Below are 22,425 nucleotides of genomic sequence, written 5' to 3'. Positions count from 1 at the left end.
AGAAACAGAATTCAGAAATGTTTTATCCCTGGACTGCTGGTATACCTACAGTCATCTAATATATTATGGAATGCCTTGCAGTCTTAATATTAGCTTCCCACCAGAGAACTGATTCCATCCCAATAAAACCATTTCACAAACCAGGTACCCCTTCCTCTACTGGTCCAGTCTATGACAAACGCTGCAGAAAGAAAAATGCTCAGATTATAATGAATACACCTGAATGCATTGCTTGATATTGGGGAGAATTCATTTTTATGAAGACCACTGTTCGGACACATGGACAAATGTCATCCACATAAACATTTTGTATACCCCTTTCTCTCTTGCTTTCCATTGTTAAAACTCTTCCTCATCATTCCATTCCCCTTGCACTAGTTTTGTTGGAGCAGTGACAGATCTGCATTGCTACTCTTAATAAATGGTATATATATATAATTTATATAATTATAAACAGGCCTGTGAGGCCATACGCTAAAATTTTAAGCCTGGTTTACAATGTAGGTTAAACAGAATTATTAATTGTACTTGTGTAAATGTATGGTATATATTCTATTAAAGAAAAATATCACACAAATATTGCAACAGCATTAAAAATGTTTTATTACACAGCCTAGAACCGATTAACCAGCCAAATACGCTTGTTCCCAGTTCCGGGAGGCTCATTATATTAACATGTTCTAGTTCCATGTTAAGTGAAGAAATTCAGTACATAAAAAAAATATTCTGCAGTCATTGAAACCTGGTCAGTGTTAAAAAATATATGTTCACATTTGGCAAACATTAATTTTGTTGGTCATACACTGTTACTTTGAAATTTAGCACGCATGTGTGCAACCTTCTGCTATTAGGTTATATTTCCCAGAATTCTCTGGCAGCAGTTCCGTGGCAGAGAATTCTGGGAATGTAGATCTGCTGAAGGGGCAAGGTTAGACACTTCTCACCAACATGTCTTTGGGCATTCTAAGAACAAAATCTTGGAATATGCCAAATGCGGAGTTTGGTTTTATTTAAGGATTCATGATCTGCCTGGAAATAAAATGACAGTATCATGCTTAAACATTAAGTAGACTATTTTAGAAAAGTAAAACTGGAGCACTGGGTTGTACCTTTAAATAAATACTGTTTAAAATGAGTTGATAAAAGGTAAACCCCAGCTGTTGCAGAACCTCTCCCATTAAGTTTTGTCAAGCAGATACTTCCCAACATTCCAACTCACAGGAACAGGTGATGCATTGTTACAACGGAATGATGCAAAATGCTCAAAGTGCATCACGATTACTACTAGTTAGAAATCGTTTATTTAATAAAATAGAAAAAAAAAATCTGCTTAATAGATTTAAAAAGAAAAATGGTCAACACAAGTTATAGGCAGCATTTACAGTACGGAATGATGGTGCACATAAAATGCCTGATAACAGAGTCACTGTCATTGTGGTTTTACGATACTGTTGACCCAATGTATCTGTCACTTTATCGTCCACTAATAATTAGTGATAGAATAAGCAATACTACCACACTGTAATAATAATATTCATGCAGTACTTTATAATGATATAGAATATGATCTGCTACTAAACACACTTCTGTACAATTAAAATTAAGCTGATTTTTCCTTTAGGGGAGGGGGGAGTAGGTAAGAGACAATTGAAATTTTCACATTAGGGATTTTATAATAGGGACAGCCTTGCAGAAAACAAGATCGGCTAATAAAGCGTAATAACTACTATTTTGCCCACTAAAAATAACTTTAGGGACAATTAGGGTGATAACTACAAACTGAATCACATAAATAATGTATGACATCTATAAGCATTAATGCCGATTGTCCCAAGTGTGTAAGAAGGCTTCACTACATAAGGCTATGGAATTATGATACATCACACATGGTGACTGGCCCCTTTAAATAGATAGTTAACACGTCCTAAAAAGGCAAGAGAATAGATTTTAGAATATGCAGGACATAATCACACTGGCAACTTTGTAACCACAAGCAGCAGCATTGATTGTTCTTCGATTCATTGCAGCAACAGGCAGAGAAACAGGGTCACCTGTGAGAGATCATTGTCCGATATTTTGATTATCTCCGCATTAATGAATCACGGCAGTAACTATCATAACATAAATATTGCATAAGGACAATGGCACAACAAGGCAGGTGTGCGCTACAACATTATTACATGCTGTTCCTTGGAGAGATTGTCAGGTTTACGGTTGCTTGTTAATAGGTCCATTAGACACCATTCACAGTATTTATTGTGACTAAGTTGTTAAGGTGAATAAAATAACAAAATCACATCCAATTTTAGTCTAGAGGGGCAGTTTTCAAGCCTGGGTAATTGAGGAGGAAAAAAAAAGCAATAACGAATGTTAAATGTACTAAATCAGAAAAAAAAAAAAAAAAAGAAAAAAAAAGCAGATTGGGGGAAAAACAAACTGGAACTAGACTGTTTTGCCACAGTGGAGAAATACTTTTTATTTATATTTAAAAAGAAAATTTAAAAATGGTAGTTTAATTTAGGTTTGTTAAGGTGATAACCAATTTTATACATTTTGGAGACATGATGGGACTATCTGTGTAACTGGAATGTTGGACTTTAAATATAATGCATGTTAAGTGCAACAAATTCTGGAGCAAAGTACTAAAAACTTGTAAAGCAATGCCATAAATGTTCTCTATTCATAATCCGTGTGGTATGCCAAATTATTTATTAGGAAAACAGACCCAGACCAGTCAGTCCTCATTAAACTGGGTATCATGGAAAATGTAAAAATAAATTGCAATTTTTTTTTTTTTGTCAAAGTAGCTGAAATGGGAAGCGTCGATTTGTCATGTCTTTTGGTGTAAACATTAGAATTCCTTTTTTTAATTCTTGACCATTTCCAGGTTTAGCGAATAAATGCCAGAAAAACACAAACCGTAATGTCAAGGTCAGTTCTCTGAAGACATGTTAATCAACTGTCGACACTGAAATGCCCTATTACCAAAGATTATCACAATTTAATTTTCACGTTTGAAAATCTGCTAACCGTACCTTAAAATTAGTTGCAGGAGATAAGTCATTGGGCCCAGTGATAAAACAATTCTGACAGATATTTAAAAATATATATACATGTACAGGTCCTGTTATTTTTGGCAATTTATATGCAAAGGTAACCCATTGAATGCCTTGATATAACAGAAAATAAATCAATTATATGACAGACTCTGATGTTATATGCAATTTACAGCAACACTTTTACCTGAATATAAATTACTGTAACAGCTAAAGTACCAGTCTTGCAAATACAGACTTGGATTTTTGTTTTAAACACATTGTTTTTTTCATTCCTATTTTAAATGTCTTGAATTATGAATAACATTCATTGTTAGGGTTGTACCCTAAGCAGAGTTCAGTTTCTAGTGAAGAATGGTATAAAAGACCTCTTCTAAATACTTGATTGACATTTCTCCGGAGACTTAATTTGCAAACGTACAAGGGAGAATGAATCTAAAAAGGTCATCAGTTAATAAGAGCCTAGTCATTATAGTTTGATTTCAACCTCTAGCAGGTAATTGTCAGATTAAAATCAATTATCTTCTTGAAGTGTACCACAACTCTACTTAACAAGCCAGAGACTTGTGATTTCTGTACTATTGATAGGGAACTGCAAGGATCACCTGGCTATTTTAGAAATTGATCCATTTAGTGGAACATTGATCCTGTAGATCTGACTGAAAGGGTCTTTTACACAAAAGCAGTTAATGCTTTTAAATTGGCTGTCTATAGAATGGTGATCATAGGTGTCACCAATTCAGTCCTGAATTTTTTTTTTTGAGAAACGGTTCTTTTAGTCATTTGAGGCCAAGCTCATGCCCAAAAGAAGGGTAGGCAATCCATATCTCTGAAGCTGTTAATAAGATCCCCATGATGATGGCTAGATTGTTAACAGCAAGAAAAGCTCAAAGCTTTATGGCATGGCCTAAAAAGAACATCGGTCGTTAAAGTCCTCTTTTTTCATGTCTTAATAATTAGCGGAAAGAAATATCAGCAGTAACCCAGGCTGAAAACAGTCATATTTGACCCAATTATAAAAATATTTTTTTTCGTGGACTTTCTCATGGTGGAGAGCCCATTGTAGAAGACAAGATGAAAATGTGGATAAAACCAAGGAGTTTGCATTAAGGACTTCCATCCATTACATGATTTTCATTCAGCAAATCAAAATATCAGTCAATCCTTCTGGTAAACAAGTAGCTTTTCAAGGGCGTTTTACCAAACCTGACAATTTTTTACATTATTTCATGCACTTTGCAGTTTCAAAAAAAAGAAAGAAAAAAAAAAAAGAAAAAGGGAAAATAAGATAGTGAATTAAAGACTATGTAGTCTGTCATGTTTACGGTAAAGAATATTATGTTTCCAAACTAAAGGAATGTGCTTTGAGTTTGTTTCTATCACTTTGATGTTTATGTGCGTCCAGAGAAAACCAATGACGCCATAAAATCATATTTGTGAGGTGTCAAATTCTGCCAAGCTGCACTGTTTTTGCTTCACTTCCATGTTTTTGGTCGTTTTGTTTTCCTTCCCTTTCTTTTGTGCTTTTAGCTTCTCAGTAGCGGCGTGTCGTAAGCACCTCTTGTGACTGCAAATGTCTCGAATTAAAGACACTCTTACTGCAACACTAAACCAACCTAAAGAAAGAGAAAAAAAAAACATACATGTGATTATTAAGAATTTATATTGCTCAAAGCATGAACAACAAATGTTAGTCAAGCGAAAAAGAAATAAATATCAGGGAACAATTTTTTTACATTTCATGTATCATAAAAGGGACATACTACTGTTTAAATAAAAAAATCAATTTAGCAATCATTTATGCATTTTTTTCATTGTGGGTATATTTAAAACAGCTTGCTAAAGCTGCAGATCTTAGTCTGCTGCCTTTGTAAGCCCTCCCCTTCTAACCCCGCCCAGACTTTATGTGGTTGTCCAATCACAGACTTCCCAATACAGCTCAATGAGAAGTCTTTGTCAAGCAAGTGCTCCCTTTTCGATTTTCTCCCCCCTGAGCTAAACAACCAGAACATAACAGGACCAGTTGTCTGGCTGATAGTGAAAGTCATTTTTTTATAATTTTCTGTAAAATTATTAAAAAAAAACAACCAAAAAACAAAACAAAAAAAAAAACCTTTTCGCTTATAAAGCACTTTAGCAAGCTCTGGGGAATGCTGTGTCTTTGTCATTAACAAGTTACTGTGGGAAGCTATAAACAAAATATATGTATCAACTAATGAGATGAGGCACTCCAGTATATAAACACCCTGATATTGTCACATGCATGTTTAATTTGCAGAAAAACCCCACCAGCAGTCCTGCCACTAGCCCACAGCAGAGCTGGGTGCTCGTCTGGTACCAAGAACTGCATATCCCAGGTGTCAGGCGATAGAAATTCCATATCCCTGTACATGTATTCATTACAATAAACGATACTATAGGACCCAAAACAAATTTAGGTTAATTAAGCTGTTTTGATGCATAGCTTATGCTCCTACACGCTCAGTGCTCAATTTTCTGCCATTTAGGAAGTAAATCACTTTGTATATACAGCCATAGTAACACCTTCCTGCATGTGACTTGCACATCCTTCCTAAACACTTCCTGTAAAGAGAGATCTAATGTTTAAACTTCATATATTGCCCAGTCTGTTTGATTTAGAATTTCTTCTTATCTCTTTCCTGGTGTTGGATCATGTATGTTACCAGTATTTTTGCTTTCGAATATTAAAAAGAAGGTCACATAAAATGAATACATAAAATTACATACAGGTTAAACATATATTTACTTTGAACATTACAGTGTCCCTTCAAACTATTACTATCATATCAAAATTCAAGACATTCCATCACCTTTTCAGATTCCATAGCTGGGCACCTCCAGTTGAACAGGTAATATTGCAGGTTGCCGTCACCTATACCAAACTTCAGTTTTTCCAGGAAAGTTTTGTTTTCCATCAAATCGAGAGCATTAAACACATCAAAACCTTTCTGCCAAGATATATAAAAAAAACAGAAGTCAAAACACAGTCCTAAAACAAACCCCAACACAGCAGAAACCGTTTTAGTTTTGGCTGACATAAGCTTATAAATGAAATCTTTGATTTGAGTTTTTGCAGGAAGGTCATGTATTGATCATATACACATTTTATGTTATCCACTCGATTCCGTACTAATTAAGACCAATAATGAAAGATGTAAATAAAGACTAGAAGACTTGGTGTGAACTAGGGCAGCATCCATATACAGGCTAAACATAATTGGGAGTAATTTTAGTAAAATCTTTAAAATACAAAACATTCTTAATTTTACCCAGCACATCTAAATATGATTTGCATGACAGGTGCATGATGGCATTTAAAGTTTAGCAATTCATGCGTACGGTTGCCTGCACTGGATGTCACGTGATATTGAAGATACACACTCAATAGACCTTCAAGGGGTTGCATATAAACCAGATTGTGAAGAAGAAAAACGAGCATGTAACGTAGAACTGTGTGCTGAATTACATCAAAGTACTGAATCAATCAAGAGGAGAAATTAAATAACTTACCAATTTGGCAATAATTAGTGCATCGTTCATGAGGTCCAACAAAGCAGTTTCTGTGTGGATGTTGTAGAATGAATAAGCTGCTTTGAGAGTTTTATGGGCGGGATGGTGCATAACGGTTGAGGGTAAAGTGTAGAAACTGAGAAAATCGGTTAACGTACCATTTGAATTCTGTGAAGAGAAGAATAGATGCAGAATTGTCAAAAAAACAACAAAAAAAAAAAGGACAGTCCAAGACAACATAGCGAACCAAGTGTAGTATAGCAGAAGATCACGGAATGTCGGTAACAGCCAAATGACATCTTTATTTTTTTACTGTAGAGGGGATATATATATATAAAAATCAAAGAAACTACAGGAACGGTTTATAATTAGGTCATATGAAAACTGTTAATCTGGTATGTGAGAATATTATCTGAAATAGCAGTGGGAATATATTACCTAGGTTTTATCATGAATAATGGTGTTTGTGAAAGTGCAGGACAGCTACTTACTATTGAAACCAGTTGGTGCCGAGTATTTTTAGGTCTATGATTCAGATTTGTGCAATTTGTATGGAGAATTGTATTAACAGGAGATTTATTAAAGGAACAATACATAAAGCACTTTAGCTACTCTTTATTTAATTTTGCAAAAAAAATAAATGCAGATTTCAATAAAAAAAATAAAAATAAAATGCATTTTTGTTTTATAAATTAACCCTGTTACATCTCCTGGCTGTCAGACAACCTGGTTCTTTTGCTCAGTGGAGCTAAACTCAAGATGCAGCAAATGCTCAGAGCACCTACTTTGCAAAGACTCATTGAGCTGTGTAGGGAAGTATGTAATTGGTCAACCACAAAGTCTGGGCAGGGTTAGAAGGGGAGGGCTTGCAAAGGCTGCAGACAAGAGGTCTGCAGCTATGGCAAGCTGGTTTATTTCTCTTTTCTTTTTTTTTAAGATAAACCCCAAATTCAATTTTTTTTTATAATTAAAGACATGCATGTTTGAATTTTGTGTATAACTAGTAAATAGTATGTTTTTTTTGTATTTGGGCAAAAGTGTCTTTTTGGATTTGGATTAAAAGAAGTCTTTCTGTGATGTTTCCTCTAAAGGAACACTCTAAACAATACAACGTACTGCAGTAAATCCTGCTTCCACATTATCCTGCAAGGAGACTCCAATTAGCTCCTCTGATACTCTGAGCTGTGTCGGGCCACTCTCATTGGCTTAGAGAGTCAGCCAATGAGCTTGGCCCTGTGTCGGACCAGGATTAGCTCATGGAAAACAGGGGAGCCCGGGTAAGTTGTCAAACGATTCTGGCTGTATTCGTTATGGTGCTTGGAGTGTTTATTTACCACTCCAGCTAGAAGATCATCTAACATAATATAGCAAATAAACTATTTTCATCTGACCTAACCTGTTTGCATGGACATAGGAAGTGTAATAATCTGGTAATAATCTGTTTTTTTTTTCTCTCTCTGTCTGTTTATATTTTAATTCAGCTGGTCAATATATGTGGGGCAGCAGTGATTCTAGGGAAGGTCTTTCCCACACAGACAGGGAACAGGCAAGCTCATGCGACCACATGAACACCAGTGCACCATGAAAATGAGGAAGGCAGGAAGAAAGATAGGGGAGCTGAAACAATAATAGGACTTGGATAGACAAGGTGGAGGAAGGCTAATATTAGTAAGGGGGGCACCGAATTAGTAAAACTGGCTGAGAAATGCACAAGGAGGGAGACAGAGGCAGGAATGTGCTAAGAGACTTGTAAGAAAAGAAATAGAAATGAAAACGCTAAGAGAGAAACTACAAGAGAGTGCAGAAGTTGACTTAGAAAACGATAGAACTTGAAATAAGGTTCAGAGGGAGCTTGTACACTATATATATACACACATATATATATATATATATATATATATATACACACACACACATACTATAACCCATACACCTATATGTGTGGACACAAAAGAACTGTGGTGCACTGAGTGGTTGGCATTTTAAGGTAGGAGCAATTAATTTAAAGGACCACTATAGTGGCAGGAAAACATACTCGTTTACCTGGCACTATAGTGCCCTGAGGGTGCCCCCACCCTCAGGGTCCCCTTCCCGCCGGGCTCTGGAGAGAGGAAGGGGTTAAACACTTACCTTTCTCCAGCGCCGGGCGGGGAGCTTTCCTCCTCCGCTCCTCCTTCCTCGCGACGTCATCAGCTGAATGCGCGGCAGGAGCCGCGTGCGCATTCAGCCGGTCGCATAGGAAAGCATTTACAATGCTTTCCTATGGATGCTGGCGTCTTCTCACTGTGATTTTCACAGTGAGAAGCACGCAAGCACCTCTAGCGGCTGTCAATGAGACAGCCACTAGAGGCTGGATTAACCCTCAGTATAAACATGTTTATATAAAAAAAAAAAAAAAAGGGTTAATCCTAGAAGGACCTGGCACCCAGACCACTTCATTAAGCTGAAGTGGTCTGGGTGCCTAGACTGGTCCTTTAATTGTTTTATGTTTAATTTCGGGGTAATTCCAGAATAAGAAAAACATCCCCACTGGTACTGCCACTATATGCTAAGAAAAACTAATATTAGTGCATATCATTAAAAAAAAACAAAAATAAACTTTGGTCTAATTTGCTGTTTGGTGGTTAGGAAATTCCATTGACTTTTGTCCTATCTTGTGCAAGAATAAAAAAAAACAACATACAGGTAGGTGCCGGCATAGGTCATTTACTGATATGCTATTTTACAGATCAGGCCCGGAGTGGCCATCACGCACACCGGGCAAATGCCCGGTGGGCCGCAATGGCCATGGGCTGAGGCTGGCAGGGGAGGTCACAGGACCTCTCCGGCCGGTCCATGCAGGGCTGGCCCCGCTGTGTTTCATGACGGGCCAGTGGGGAGATCAAAGATCTCCCTCACCGGCCCACAGACAATTTCACGCGGCTGCTGGCTGCTGGATTCCTCTCGCGAGATCCGGATTGCTGCCATGGCAACGCTCCAGGTCTCGGAGAGTGAACTCTAACCCCACAGGAGTTCACTCACCACTAGGACCACCAGGGATGGCAGCACGGTCCCCCCTCCCAGGCTAAAGGTAAGAAGGGATACAATGCGTGTTTTTTAAATTATTATTATAAACACAATCTCTCCAAACACACACACACACAAGCCCCCCAAACACACTGCACCACTCACACACACACACACAATACTTCCAAACATATATGTATATATACTACAGAACCCCTCACACACATACTGCACCCCTAAATACATTACATCCCAGACACAGACTAGATCCCTTTTTCAACTATGGATCATTTACACATATACACACACACTAGATCCCTATATACACACACTGAATCCTCCACATACACAACTCACTAGATCTATACACAGTTTGGGTCCTTCAAACACACACTAGATCACACACACACACACTCTCTACAACCCCTCCACACACTCTCTACAGCACCTAGACACACATATATTACACCACAAACTCAACATGCCTGAAACCAACCTATTAACACAAAACCACACCACAATCAGCTCAATCTACACACACGCAATCCCAAAAGCAGGCTCCGAACAGATGCACAGTACTCTTTATTTGATTTTTGTCTCCTGGTATCCCATTTATAGAGACACCAGGGACAAGTTTCAAACAAACACAACGCAAGCATGTCATTAAATTTGCTTGCACCGTGCAGAACAAATAAAGGGCCTTTCTCTCATGCTAGAGCTCTTCAGCAGAGCTCTGCGCATGGTCTGCCCTGGAAGAGCATTGAACTAACATGCTCACTTGGAGATGGGGTATGCTTGTCATCAGGGATGACAAAACACACCCTATCTGGTCCCGCGATTAACAAATGCCCGGGCCGAATTTTTACCCAAGTCCGGCCCTGTCACAGATTGTAACGATCAATATTTGCTTTGCATAAAGTGATGTAATCAAACTCAAAGTCCGTATCATAACTTCATGTAGATTACACACATAAAAAAGAAAGAAAGAAAATGACAAATCGGCCAAAACGTAACTGCTCCAAATTTACCTCCACAACAAAGGTGTCTATGATGTTCTCCTGAGGAAGGAACCAATGCAATATCTCATCTTCATCCATTACAGGGGCGAGATTAAACTGGCTCAGATACTCATTTAGCAACTGCTGCACCATTGTGATATCCTTTCTTTCCATTGGTCGTAAACCTGCAGTCTTTGGAGCCTAAAAAAAAAAGTGCCAGTACTAGTAAGAACATTTATAAATCAGGGACACAGGCAGATACTATAAACAAGGGCAACACGCAATAACAAATCATGTCTGGCTCCAAGCAGACTGACGTTATCTACCATCAAGCAGCAACTGTAACAAGCCATTCTGTTTACTTAAAGCAGGGGCGACTTTACAGCTTGTTCAGGGCAGTGACCTCACATGACTTGTGTGGGCACATATCAAGAGAGGGATCATTAGTCTGCTAGTTATTGTATATAACGAAACAGGGCAAATCCTCACTGTATTTATTTTAAACACACACACACACACAGGATTTGCAATAAAGTAATGGTGTTGCTTATATTGAGCGATCTTCTGCCAATAACATGTTGATGCTTCAGTCTACATAAGAGACTTTTTTCATACATACACTATACGGACAAAAGTATTGGGACACCTGACCATTATAGCAACAGGGATTAATATGCAATCACATTCTAAATACAGACATTGGCATGTAACTGGTTCCCCTCTATGCAGCTTTAACAGCTTCCACATATCTGGGTAGGCTCTCCAGAAGATTTGTAGTGTTTCTATGGGATTTTTTGCCCATTCATCCAGTAGAGAATTTGTGAGGTCAGGCACTGATGTTGGACGAGAAGGCCTGGATCTCAATTTTCATTCCAGTTCATCCCAAAGGTGTTTGATAGGGGTCAGGGCTTTGTGCAGACCATTCAAGCTCTTCCACATAACACTCATCCAGCCATGTCTCTATGGACCCTGCTTTGTGCACTGGGGCACAGTCATACTGGAATAGTAAAGAGCCTTTCCCAAACTGTTCCCTCAAAGTTTCCACTGCCCCAGAGTCCAGTAGCAGTGTGCTTTACACCACTTGAAGAGATGCTTGGCATTGTAATAGGTGGTGTGAGGTTTGCATGCAGTTGCACAGCCATGGAAACCCATTCCGTGAAGCTCCTGCCACACAATTTCTTATCAGCTATGGAATCAGCAGAGTGTTGACGACTTTTTTACGCATCAAGCACTGACTGACCCCACTCTGTGACTTTACGTGGCCTTCCACTTCGTAGCCGAGTTACTGCTGTTACTAAACTCTTCCACTTTCCAATATTACCACTTACAGTTACATAGTTGAAAAGAGACTTGCGTCCATCAAGTTCAGCCTTCCTCACATTTGTTTTTGCTGTTGATCCAAAAGAAGGCAAAAGACCCAGTCTAAAGCACTTCCAATTTTGCAACAAACTAGAAAAAAATTCCTTCTTGACCCCAAAATGGAAGTCAGATATTACCACACTAATTAGAAATGATATCCCTGTATGTTATATTTTTGCAAGTATTTATCCAATTGCTGTTAAAACATCTGTATGGATTCTGACGAAACCACCTCTTCAGGCAGAGAATTCCACATCCTTTTAGTTCTTACCGTAAAAAAAACTTTTCTTTGCCTTAGAATAAATCTCCTTTCTTCCAGCCTAAATGTGTGACCTCGTGTCCTATGTATAGCCCTATTTATCAATAGATTTCTAGATAATGGTTTGTACTGGTCCCAAATATATTTGTATAATGTTATCATATCCCCACTGAAACACAGCTTTTCCAAACTAAAGAGATTTAAATTTTTTAACCTTTCTTCATAACTAAAATGCTCCATTCCTTTTATCAATTTTGTAGCTTGTCTCTGCACTTTTTCTAGTGCCCTGATATCCTTCTTTAGAACAGGTGCCCAAAATTGCACAGCATATTCAATGTGTGGTCTTACCAGCGATTTATAAAGAGGCAAAATCATATTTTCAGCCTGAGAATTTATGCCTCTATTTATACATGACAAAACCTTGCATATTGCTGCCTACTTTGTTGTCTATAACAATTCCCAAATCCTTCTCATGTGTTGTTATCCCTAATTCACTACCATTTAGGGTGTAAGTTGCTTGTGCATTCTTGACCCCAAAGTGCATAACTTTGCATTTCTCTACATTAATATCATCTGCCAATTTAGTGCCCAGTCCCCCAATCTATCTAAATCCCTCTGCAGCAAAGCAATATCCTGCTCACATTTTATTACTTTACAAAGTTTCGTGTCATCTGCAAACACTGAAACATGGCTTTCAATTATAAATATGTTAAATAGTTGCGGTCCCAACACAGAACACTTTCCACTTTTGTCCAGCTTGAAAATTTACCATTAATGACAACTCATTGTACTCTATCCTTAAGCCAATGTTCATCTAAACCAATTTCTTTTAGTTTGAAAACTAACCTATTGTGAGGAACCGTATCAAATGCCTTGGCAAAATCCAAGTAGATCACATCCACTGCAACACCCTGATCTATAATTCTACTTACTTTTTCGTAGAATGCAATTAGGTTCGTTTGACATGACCTATGTTTCATAAAAAAATTGCAAATTATTGCTAATAATTGACCGTGGAATATCTAGCAGGGAGAAATTTCACGAACTGACTTATTGCAAAGGTGGTATCCTATCACAGTACCACACTTTAATTCACAAAGTTCTTCAGAATGACCCAAACAAACCTTTGTTATCAAACTGAAGCATTGACAGATAAAAGTTACGTTTTATTTTCTTGAGAGTGCTAGCCTTTATAGGTTGGTGCATATTAAGGCAGACTACTGAATGCAGGCGGGAAAGTATTCACACACATGTCCAAATATTGGAAAGGGATGAACTGGTACTCCCAGTCTTATTTGTGAATTTAAATTTTATTAGATCAAACATTTCAGTTCATCATAAAACGTTACTCACTTGCACTGATAGAAGTTCTATTACATTCTACACACACAGAACACTCCCTCACTCTCCAAGAATGTTTCCCCCTGGTGTCTGGAATGGATTGAAAGGCCAACCCTAAAATGCTGACGTTAACTCTAAGTAGGTTCAGCTCCTGTTGTATAGAGATCACTAAAGTTTTGGTACAAACATCCAAAAAACAACCTTACGTTTTCCAATTAAAACCTCCAATGATCACAAACACATGCTATATCATCAGGAGATATTACACAGTGTAAGTCCAGGCACAAACAGACACTTACATCTGGTAGTCTGTACAGCTTCATTGTCCTCTGCAACGTCATATTTCTACTAAGGTGAGAAAACTTCACTTCCACCAGTTTTCTAGGATTCAATGACCGATGCCAATACCTGAAAAAAGAGATAGGGAAGAAATCCTGGTTACCAGGTTCTTATTTAATTTTTTTGTAAATCGTATTTTATTGAGATTTTATCCAGAAGATATTAAAGAGCAGGAGGAGCACACAGGCTCCGAAAAGTAAAACTGCAGTAAGGTAATAGACACAGGTTATATACCGCCAAACGTGAAAACATTGAGAATATTCAGTTCGGCTATGCCAATATCAGTTAACAATGCCAAGTTTATTCTCTTCTTGTGAATTATTTTTAGAATTTTTGTAAGTAACAATAGTATAAGAAAACAATAGAAAGCACCAAAACAACTTTAGCCCAATGAAGCAGTGTTGGTACATGGATCATGCCCCTGCAGTATCAGAAGGTGCGTATTTATCTTAACACAGAAAACAGATTCCAATAGGAACAAAAAAATAAATATTACCATTCAATGGCTAGAAACATACTAATAATAAGCTACATTCAAACTTACTTAATAGACCTCAAAATACTAAAAGAGAACCAGAGTTAGGAATACAAACCTGTATTCCAAATGGCTCCCCCCCCCCCCCCCCCCATTTGCCATAAAAATGCTCACCTTTCCGCCTTCTGCGACGTCATCAAGGTGGCTGTCAGGGTACCTGTGGTCTCTACCTCCGAAAGAGGTAGAGACTTAGCTGTTCCTCCATCCAGACGGTCTGATGGCTCCCTTCCCCGCGGTCTATCCGGTCATGCTAGGCCGGCCGCGAGGGAGTGACTGCCTTTTACAGCATCTAGGCAGGAAGTAGTCATCAGGACACTCCCCCGGAACGACCTGTCAGTCAATTGCTGCAGGACCAATCAAGACGTCTCGGAGGTGTGGTTACTGCTCTGAACAGGGTATTTAACAGAGCTTCTTTCATTAGCTCATTGCCCTGTCGTGGTTCTAGCTTGTTCTAGTCACTCAGTGCTTGTGTATTCTATTATCCCTTTTGGTTTTGACCCGGCTTGTTTACCTTACTCTGCTTATCTCTGTTACCCTAGATTCGGCTTGTCTCTCGCTTACCTGTCTTCTGTTACCCTCGACCTCGGCTTGTCTTTGACCATTCTATACTGTACTACTTACGTTAGTCCGGCCATTCTAAGGTCCGGTATACGTATCTGGCTACTGTTTGTACTCTGCGTGTTGGATCCCTGTCCCGATCCTGACAGTGGCATGGCCTCTGGCAAAGGTTTAATCACAGAGGAGCATTTGGAACCTGATGGGCATGTGCGGTGAGCGCCATACATGCATTGAATCTTCCCTATAGGAAAACATTCTATTCACTGCTTTCCTATGAGCCTCCACATCATGCAACAGGAGTATTAGGTGGTCAGTGCAGCAGAAACTGCAATGTTTTACACTGCAGGGTTGCAAGGACATAGACACAGCACCCAGACTACTGAGATGAAGTACTCTGGATCACTATAGTTTCCCTTTACCAAGATTTATTACTGTTATTTTCTTGACAAAGTCCCGACAGAGTCAGCTCCCATTTAAACGGGCAAAAAAAAAACAAAAAAAGGGGGGGAGACTGTAAGGTGAAGACTTGTGTTTCTGTATGGAGGTTAGCCCCAAATGTTTCATTAAACACAAAAAAGCACATACAAAAAACATCCATAGGTGGAGGACACAAAAACAGACCCTAAAAGAGTTCAGTAGACTGTTAAAAACATAATCTTTAGATCTATAAATTAAAATGTATCACTCTACAAACGTATCCTAATTGGGTCAACAAATTGCAAATATTATATATTATATATATTGAAACAGGTTATAGCAGAAGGAATTAATTAGCAACCTAAGAAAAGGTCCTAGATAGACACCCGCAGGTCCTATTTATGAAAACATTGTTTTCTGGTTGGAGTAAGTTCTACTTTGAAAATATTACTCAATTAGCCTGAAGTGAACATGCATGATACATACCGACTAATAGCATGTTACATATCAACTAATAGCAAGATACATACCGACAAGTAGATACGGGCTTCGGAAGAACAACACCTGCTGTGTAAACAGCCTGGAATATCCCTTCTAAGTTAACTCTTCTTGTTATTTCTCGTATCAACACGGGAGCCACTCGCTTCGATCGCAGCTTTTTATGTACACAAAGAAAATTGATTTCTACCATCTTCTTTAACCTGCCAATAAAAAAAAAAAAAAAGGCAAACACTGAGGACCTTGTCATAAGGTAAGGTAATTAAGACAACTAAGTGCAAAGTATACAGACTGCAAATGAAAATACAGAAAAATAAACCGTACTGTGGTTTAGAAAGAAAAAATAAAGCTGTGTTTAAAACAGCGTCCATTGCTAAGTGTATCTGCAGAGTAAAGTCTGAAATATAATGTCTGTCTGTGCTTATTTGCATGTCAAGCTGGGAACTCTGGGATAGTTGGATAAAGATATTTTTTTAGTTTCTGTGCCTAAAGTCCAACTTGATTTATGCATGTGATTCACAACAGTATTGTATCTATACAGTATGTTTATCTATTTGTACACTGGGGAAATCGTATTGTGTTTGATCTCACCATAATCTTTTTAGCACTTAGCTGTCAAATCAATGATTCAAAAGGGGCGGAGGGTGGAACACAAGGAAGCCACCAGTGCAAAAAGCTCATTCTATTGTTACCTCTAACATGGTTATTAACTAAAGTGAGCATTCAAAGTAAATTTCAAATTTAAGGTCAAAATAGCCAAACTATAAACATTCTCTGTTACCTATGCTTTCTGTTTGGCAATTTTTCCCTTACATTTGAAGTTCAGTTTAAATTCTAACTCTAGTGAATAACCCATAAGAAGTGTACTGCGGTTTATTGTAGCAGTGGCCATTGACATTTTGGCAGTCAACATATAGAGAAAGCTATAGAGTTCTTTCCTAGAATTTTAAGTCCAGTAGGACCTAATCTGTTTAGATTATAAGCCGTGACGGTCACGTGATAATGGATTTCCTAACAGATCGTAATGAGTGAACGGCAGGACTTACTTCTCATAAATACGAATGTTAGCAGGAACCGCACTTATAAAACCCACTAGTTTCTTGTTAGAGGAAACCCTGACGCCACAGTGCCATTGAGATAACCATCCAGGAGGACGCAGCGCCCTGTAAAACATAAAACAAGTTATAGAAAAGGAAATTACATTACCTTTCTGACCAAATCGTGAGATCACCATATTTATTGTTTAACTGGCTCCTTACTGGTTACATTTACCAGTGCAAAGCATCTGTTTCACCTTCTATGGTCATTGTAAACAGATGAGTTTATTCACTATATTGTAAAATGTGATGAAATTAAATAATTGCACATTTTAGGCAAACACTGTTAAAATTATCCAAAGCTAATTTTACGGGTTCACTCTGTACGCCTAAATTTGCTGTTCTTTTATCAGCACTCCACAACTCCCAGAGTGTAGTTTAATGAATATCTCATTCATCTTTTCGAATGTTCACAGTTTAGCTAAATCCCCCAATTTACAAACATCATAACGGATAGAAGAAATGTAACAAGTGTGAGTAAACAAGTAAGTCAATCATAACTTTGTAGTGGAAAAGCTAGCTGAACTCCAATCAGCTATTTTGCCTGCAAATTTTGCAATCCCTTTGTTAATTTTCCACAACCTGAATGAAGAATAAGTAAGTGCTTACACTCTTACTTGTTTATGACTGTTTATGACTAGTAAGAGAAAAGCCAAAGTACCCATGTTCTACATATTTAGCATTTGGTAGAATTATAGCCTTCCTCCTGTTGATAATTCTTAAGACGATTTTGGCTTACTTATTGTATTTCTCTAGAATCAATATTAGGATATAATTTCAATTAAAGTAGTTAAGTCCTTGTATCTCGACAGGAAAAAAATAAAAAAATCGATGAGAAGTAGGGCTTAACGAGGGTCCAAGCCCGTATACTCTGGCTCAGTTGGCCTCTGCCACATTGTTGAGCAATGTATTTTTCTTGAAACGTGAGTTCCATATCCCACTCACAAATTAACAGGGGAGGCATGGAAGGGAAATTACCAGGACTGTTACAGTATACGTTCACAAACTGTAAACCTTACTGAATAGGGATCTGTTTTGAGTTATATTACGTCCTTGATATTTTAAACTTACGGTAATTTTGGCTCTCGGAGTCTCTATTGTGATGTGAAATATTACTGTTACCTAAAATCTTAAAAACATTTAAATAAAGATTAAACACACACACACACACACACACACATTATATATTTATTAATAAAGTGGTTACGTCATCTGAATGTATCTTACATATCCGTTGCAGACAGTATGTGATTGCAACAGCATACCAAGGGTTTCTGGGTTTACATGTTAAGTACCCATTATTGCATTGTGTCATTTAATGAAAATTCATTGATTTGCCATGCATATCATCTTAAGTTTTGCTCAACACAGTGTGGTTTTTCTGCTAATGTCACTGCAGACTGCATACTCACCATTGTAAAAACTCAGGAGAATAGTCAAATCGAAACATGTTATCATCATCCTCAACATAATTTTCATTAAGCAAAGTGTATAATTCTTTCAACTGGTGAGAGAAAAATACATAAATAAACAGTTTTACTTATGTCACCTACAGATAAATAAACTCAACGTCAGAAGGTTTTGGTTGCAGTGTATTTAGCATTTGGAACCCACAAGAGCACAACATAAACATAAAGTGACCTGACTTCTGGATGACCTTAAACATGCTGAGTGGACCACAATTAGTTGGTGGACATCATCCTGTTTATCTATCCTCTCCATGTCTAGGCTGTTTTGCTCTGTTATAGGACCCTATTCAGTTTCTACCAAAGTTAATTCATCCAGTGGTTTATATATCTTGAATCTATCCACTGTTCTATGCTACAGCTTCTCTAATTCTCGCTCAGATTATCCTAAATAGAATTGTGCGCCTACTGTCTTTTCTAATTATCCAACAAAAAGTACAGTATTTTGGACAATATTCCAAGCTATGTCTACACATTTTTCTTGGCATTTATATTCATGCAAAATGTCTACGTACTCTTGTTTGTTATGCTAGGCAGTACTAAAATATTTGTAATCTTTAGTTTGAAAAAAACGGAATCTCAGAGGGGATATGATAGCATTTTACAAATTAATTTGGGGCCAATACAAACCACTGCCCAAAAATCTATTCATAAACAGGACTATACATAGGACACAAGGTCACGCATTTAGACTGGAAGAAATGAGATTTAGTCCAGGGCAAAAGGAAAGTTGTTGTTTTTTTACAGTAAGAACAATATGGATGCAGATTTCTCTGCCTGAAGAGGTGGTTTTATCAAGAGTCTATACAAATGTTTCAACAGCAACTGGATGAATACTTGCAAAAACATAACATACAGGGATATAATTTCTAATTAGTGGGGTAATAGCTTTTTGATCCAATGAGATCTCAGACTGCCATTCTGGGGTCAAGAAGTATTTTTTCCTAGTTTGTTGCAAAATTGGAAGCACTTCAGACTGTTTTTTTTTTTTTTGCCCTCTTTTGGATCAACAGTAAAAACATATGTGAGGAAGGCTAAACGTTAGGGATGCACATCTCTTGTCAGCTATGTAACAGTGTAATCACAAAAACAACATATGCTTTAATAAGTGGTGTTGGTGTATAAAGCATGCCCTCTGCAGTCTATCTACTCAATTATCTACCATTTAGGATTTAAGTCACTTTGTTTATGAAAAACTTCCTGAAAAAGAGCTCTAATATTTTACCTTCATGTATTGCACTGTGTTTATTTTAGAATTTATCTTCTGCTCTGTTAATTGCTGACTAGAGCCTACAGCAGCCTCCTGTGTAATCAAAGTTCAATTCAATGGGCAAACATCTCAATTTGATGATTTGTTTAATTGTTCCAAACAATTGAGACAGGCCAACTACTGTTTGAATTGAAATGGTATAGCTGTAATCACAGCCTAGGAAAGAAGACCGTCGCATAGATTGAATGACATTTGTTGTTGAACATTTAAAAGAAGCTAGTGACCTTCAAAGTATAAACAAGGAACTTGCCTGTGTGTTCACAATTAGCTGAAATATATCACAATTAGACATTTTTATTTTCTTTCTCTATTTTCTTCAAAGGGTGAGTTAGTGGTGGAAACATTTGTTGTTAATGATACTCCATTGAAGACAAGTGTTTCCACCAATGTCTTTGATGACGTGCCAAAGTAATTAATATAGAGCTCATATGTCAGGTTCCTTAACTGCTTCTTTAACATTGGGATTTGAGATTTTTTTTTAAAAATGTACATTCATTTGTTTTCACTCTGTTTTGCCCTTGATTAAAGTGTCAGAATTATGTGCAGTCAAATGATTACATACATCACATACACGTAGAATTGAAATTATTTTTTATGATAAATTTTACTTACCACCTCAGCATTGCTCAAATCCAGTGTATCCCACATAAAACCCAGAGGCAGAGAGTATGGCTCTTGGCGAATGTTGTCTTTATCAGGCTCAATAGGGCCGTGACATGTTATAACTTCGTCTAATATAAAAGTGGAAAAAAATATTTATTATGAATAATTATCATAGCAGGAAAAGCTATGACTGCACCTGCAAAGCTTTTTTTTTTTTTTTTTTTTTTTTTAATGGTGATGAAAGTCTGCTTAGGCTGGAAAAAAAATGAGATTCAATCTAAGGCAAAGAAAATTATTTTTTACGTCTTTCTCTGCCTAAAGAGGTGGTTTTATCAGAGTCCATACAGATGTTTAAACAGTAATTAGATAAATAATTGCAAAAACATAACATACAGGGATATTATTTCTAATTAGTGGGGTAATAGCTTTTTTTCCTAGTTTGCTGCAAAATTGGAAGCGCTTCAGACTGGGTTTTTTGCCTTCTTTTGGATCAACAGCAAAAACATATGTTAGAAAGGCTGAACTTGATTGATAGACATTAAAGTGACATCTCGTAACTACTTCTTTGTGCCCTTAAAACCCTCAACTTGGCTGGCGACATGTGAAGCCAAAGACAGAGTGATTCTCTTGATACTGGTATCCCATTAGGTTTAACGTGTTCACAAATCATGGATTTTTCATCAGATTTCCAGGTATGTACATGGTTTAAGTGTTTGGCAATACAATTGAAATGGTCTCAGGTGTTGCTAGATGCAGTTGTGGTGTAACAGTCATACAAACATGAGAACTTCTTAAACCAACAGGTAGTGTTTGTTCAAGTTTTCATTTCTATTATAGGTCAAAAAAGCCGAATCATTTTAAACACAACGGCATTTCCATGACAATAACTGGAGGACCAGGAAGCCAAAAAGACAACTTTAAATGGCTATAAGACTTTCCTAAATCACACCCATGTAAAAAGATTACTTGCACTTTTTCTCCAAGTCTAGCCCACGGGTGGTCAAATATTAATCTGAGATTGCTGAAATGGTTAATTCAGCTAAACAATTATAGCAAGGTCTTCTTTTGACATTAAGTTATAAACTTTGAAGAAGAGACCATCAAGTCTTAAATATTAAATTATTAATATTTTGGGCAACAAAAAAGATATTGCAATCTAATGAGGATGCTGCATTATTTGGCCATTGGGGAATCATTTGCTTGTGTCTATATGAAACACAATATTGTGCTAAGGAACACTAAGAGACTATTTATTCATGGGGTAAGAATGTGACAAGTATTCTTTTGGACTGGAAATTTCAACCCATCTCAGAGGTTATGTAAGCTACATGGCCTGTGATAAATGGAACACATATGCTGCAGAGTAGCCATGTAGCCTCTAGCATACAGTGGGAAAATAAATAATATAATTAATAAAGAAGATTACCAAATGGAAGCATTTTTTCACATAGAAGGAAAAAAGTAGGCGTGAGAACACCTTTAAGCCTGCAAATAATATTACTGGAATTTATAAAGCACCAACATAATACTCAAAAAGTTCTGCATTATATCAATACATAGAAAAACCTAAAATATCTGCCAGAGTTTGAGCTTAAACAAAAAATGCAAACAGAGAAGATGGCTCATTATTCTGGATTTCCTAGCCAATCACTAATATAAGGAAAGACATCATACACAGATAACGTAGATGTGTATAGTGCCAGGCAGTGGCGGATCCAGAGACTGATCTCGGGAGGGGCACTTTTAGATTATTTAAAGATGTAATCCATGCACAATAACCACTACAGCTCTGTGTAGTGGTTATGGTGCCAGGAGTGCCGGGACCCGCTCCCAGAGTAAGTAGTCAAACCGTTTAAGAACAGTTTGACAACTTACCTGGGGTCTGCTGGGATATGGGGCTGTAGTAGGGCATAGGAGCAGTGGTGTGTGTGAGTGGTGCAATGTGTGAGGGGTGCAGTGTGTGTATGTGTGTGTGAGGGGGCAAGGTGTGTGTGTGTGTGTGTGTGTATGTGGGGGCAAGGTGTGTGTGTGTGTGTGTGTATGTGGGGGCAAGGTGTGTGTGTGTGTGTGTGTGTATGTGGGGGCAAGGTGT

The 22,425-nt window shown here is 37.6% G+C and overlaps 1 protein-coding gene across 2 annotated transcripts in view; it reads right to left on the bottom strand.

Annotated features, from left to right (window-relative positions):
• Positions 1-579: 579 nt before the first annotated feature.
• NMT2 (N-myristoyltransferase 2) overlaps positions 580-22,425 on the bottom strand; it is a 71,322-nt gene continuing 49,476 nt past the window's right edge. For both annotated transcript variants that reach the window (XM_063452477.1, XM_063452478.1), the window contains exons 4-12: positions 20,343-20,461; positions 18,407-18,498; positions 16,944-17,060; positions 15,930-16,100; positions 13,850-13,958; positions 10,622-10,792; positions 6,588-6,755; positions 5,888-6,025; positions 580-4,672 (exon numbers count right to left, since the gene is read on the bottom strand). In XM_063452477.1, coding sequence (XP_063308547.1) covers positions 4,652-4,672; positions 5,888-6,025; positions 6,588-6,755; positions 10,622-10,792; positions 13,850-13,958; positions 15,930-16,100; positions 16,944-17,060; positions 18,407-18,498; positions 20,343-20,461 — 1,106 coding nt within the window. In that variant the 3' untranslated portion in view covers positions 580-4,651. The remainder of the gene's footprint in view (positions 4,673-5,887; positions 6,026-6,587; positions 6,756-10,621; positions 10,793-13,849; positions 13,959-15,929; positions 16,101-16,943; positions 17,061-18,406; positions 18,499-20,342; positions 20,462-22,425) is intronic.

The sequence above is a fragment of the Pelobates fuscus genome, chromosome 4 (assembly GCF_036172605.1).
Source record: "Pelobates fuscus isolate aPelFus1 chromosome 4, aPelFus1.pri, whole genome shotgun sequence".
Classification (NCBI taxonomy): Eukaryota; Metazoa; Chordata; class Amphibia; order Anura; family Pelobatidae; genus Pelobates; species Pelobates fuscus.
Note: the sequence above shows the minus strand (reverse complement) of the source record. Positions and strands in the feature narration are given on the sequence as shown.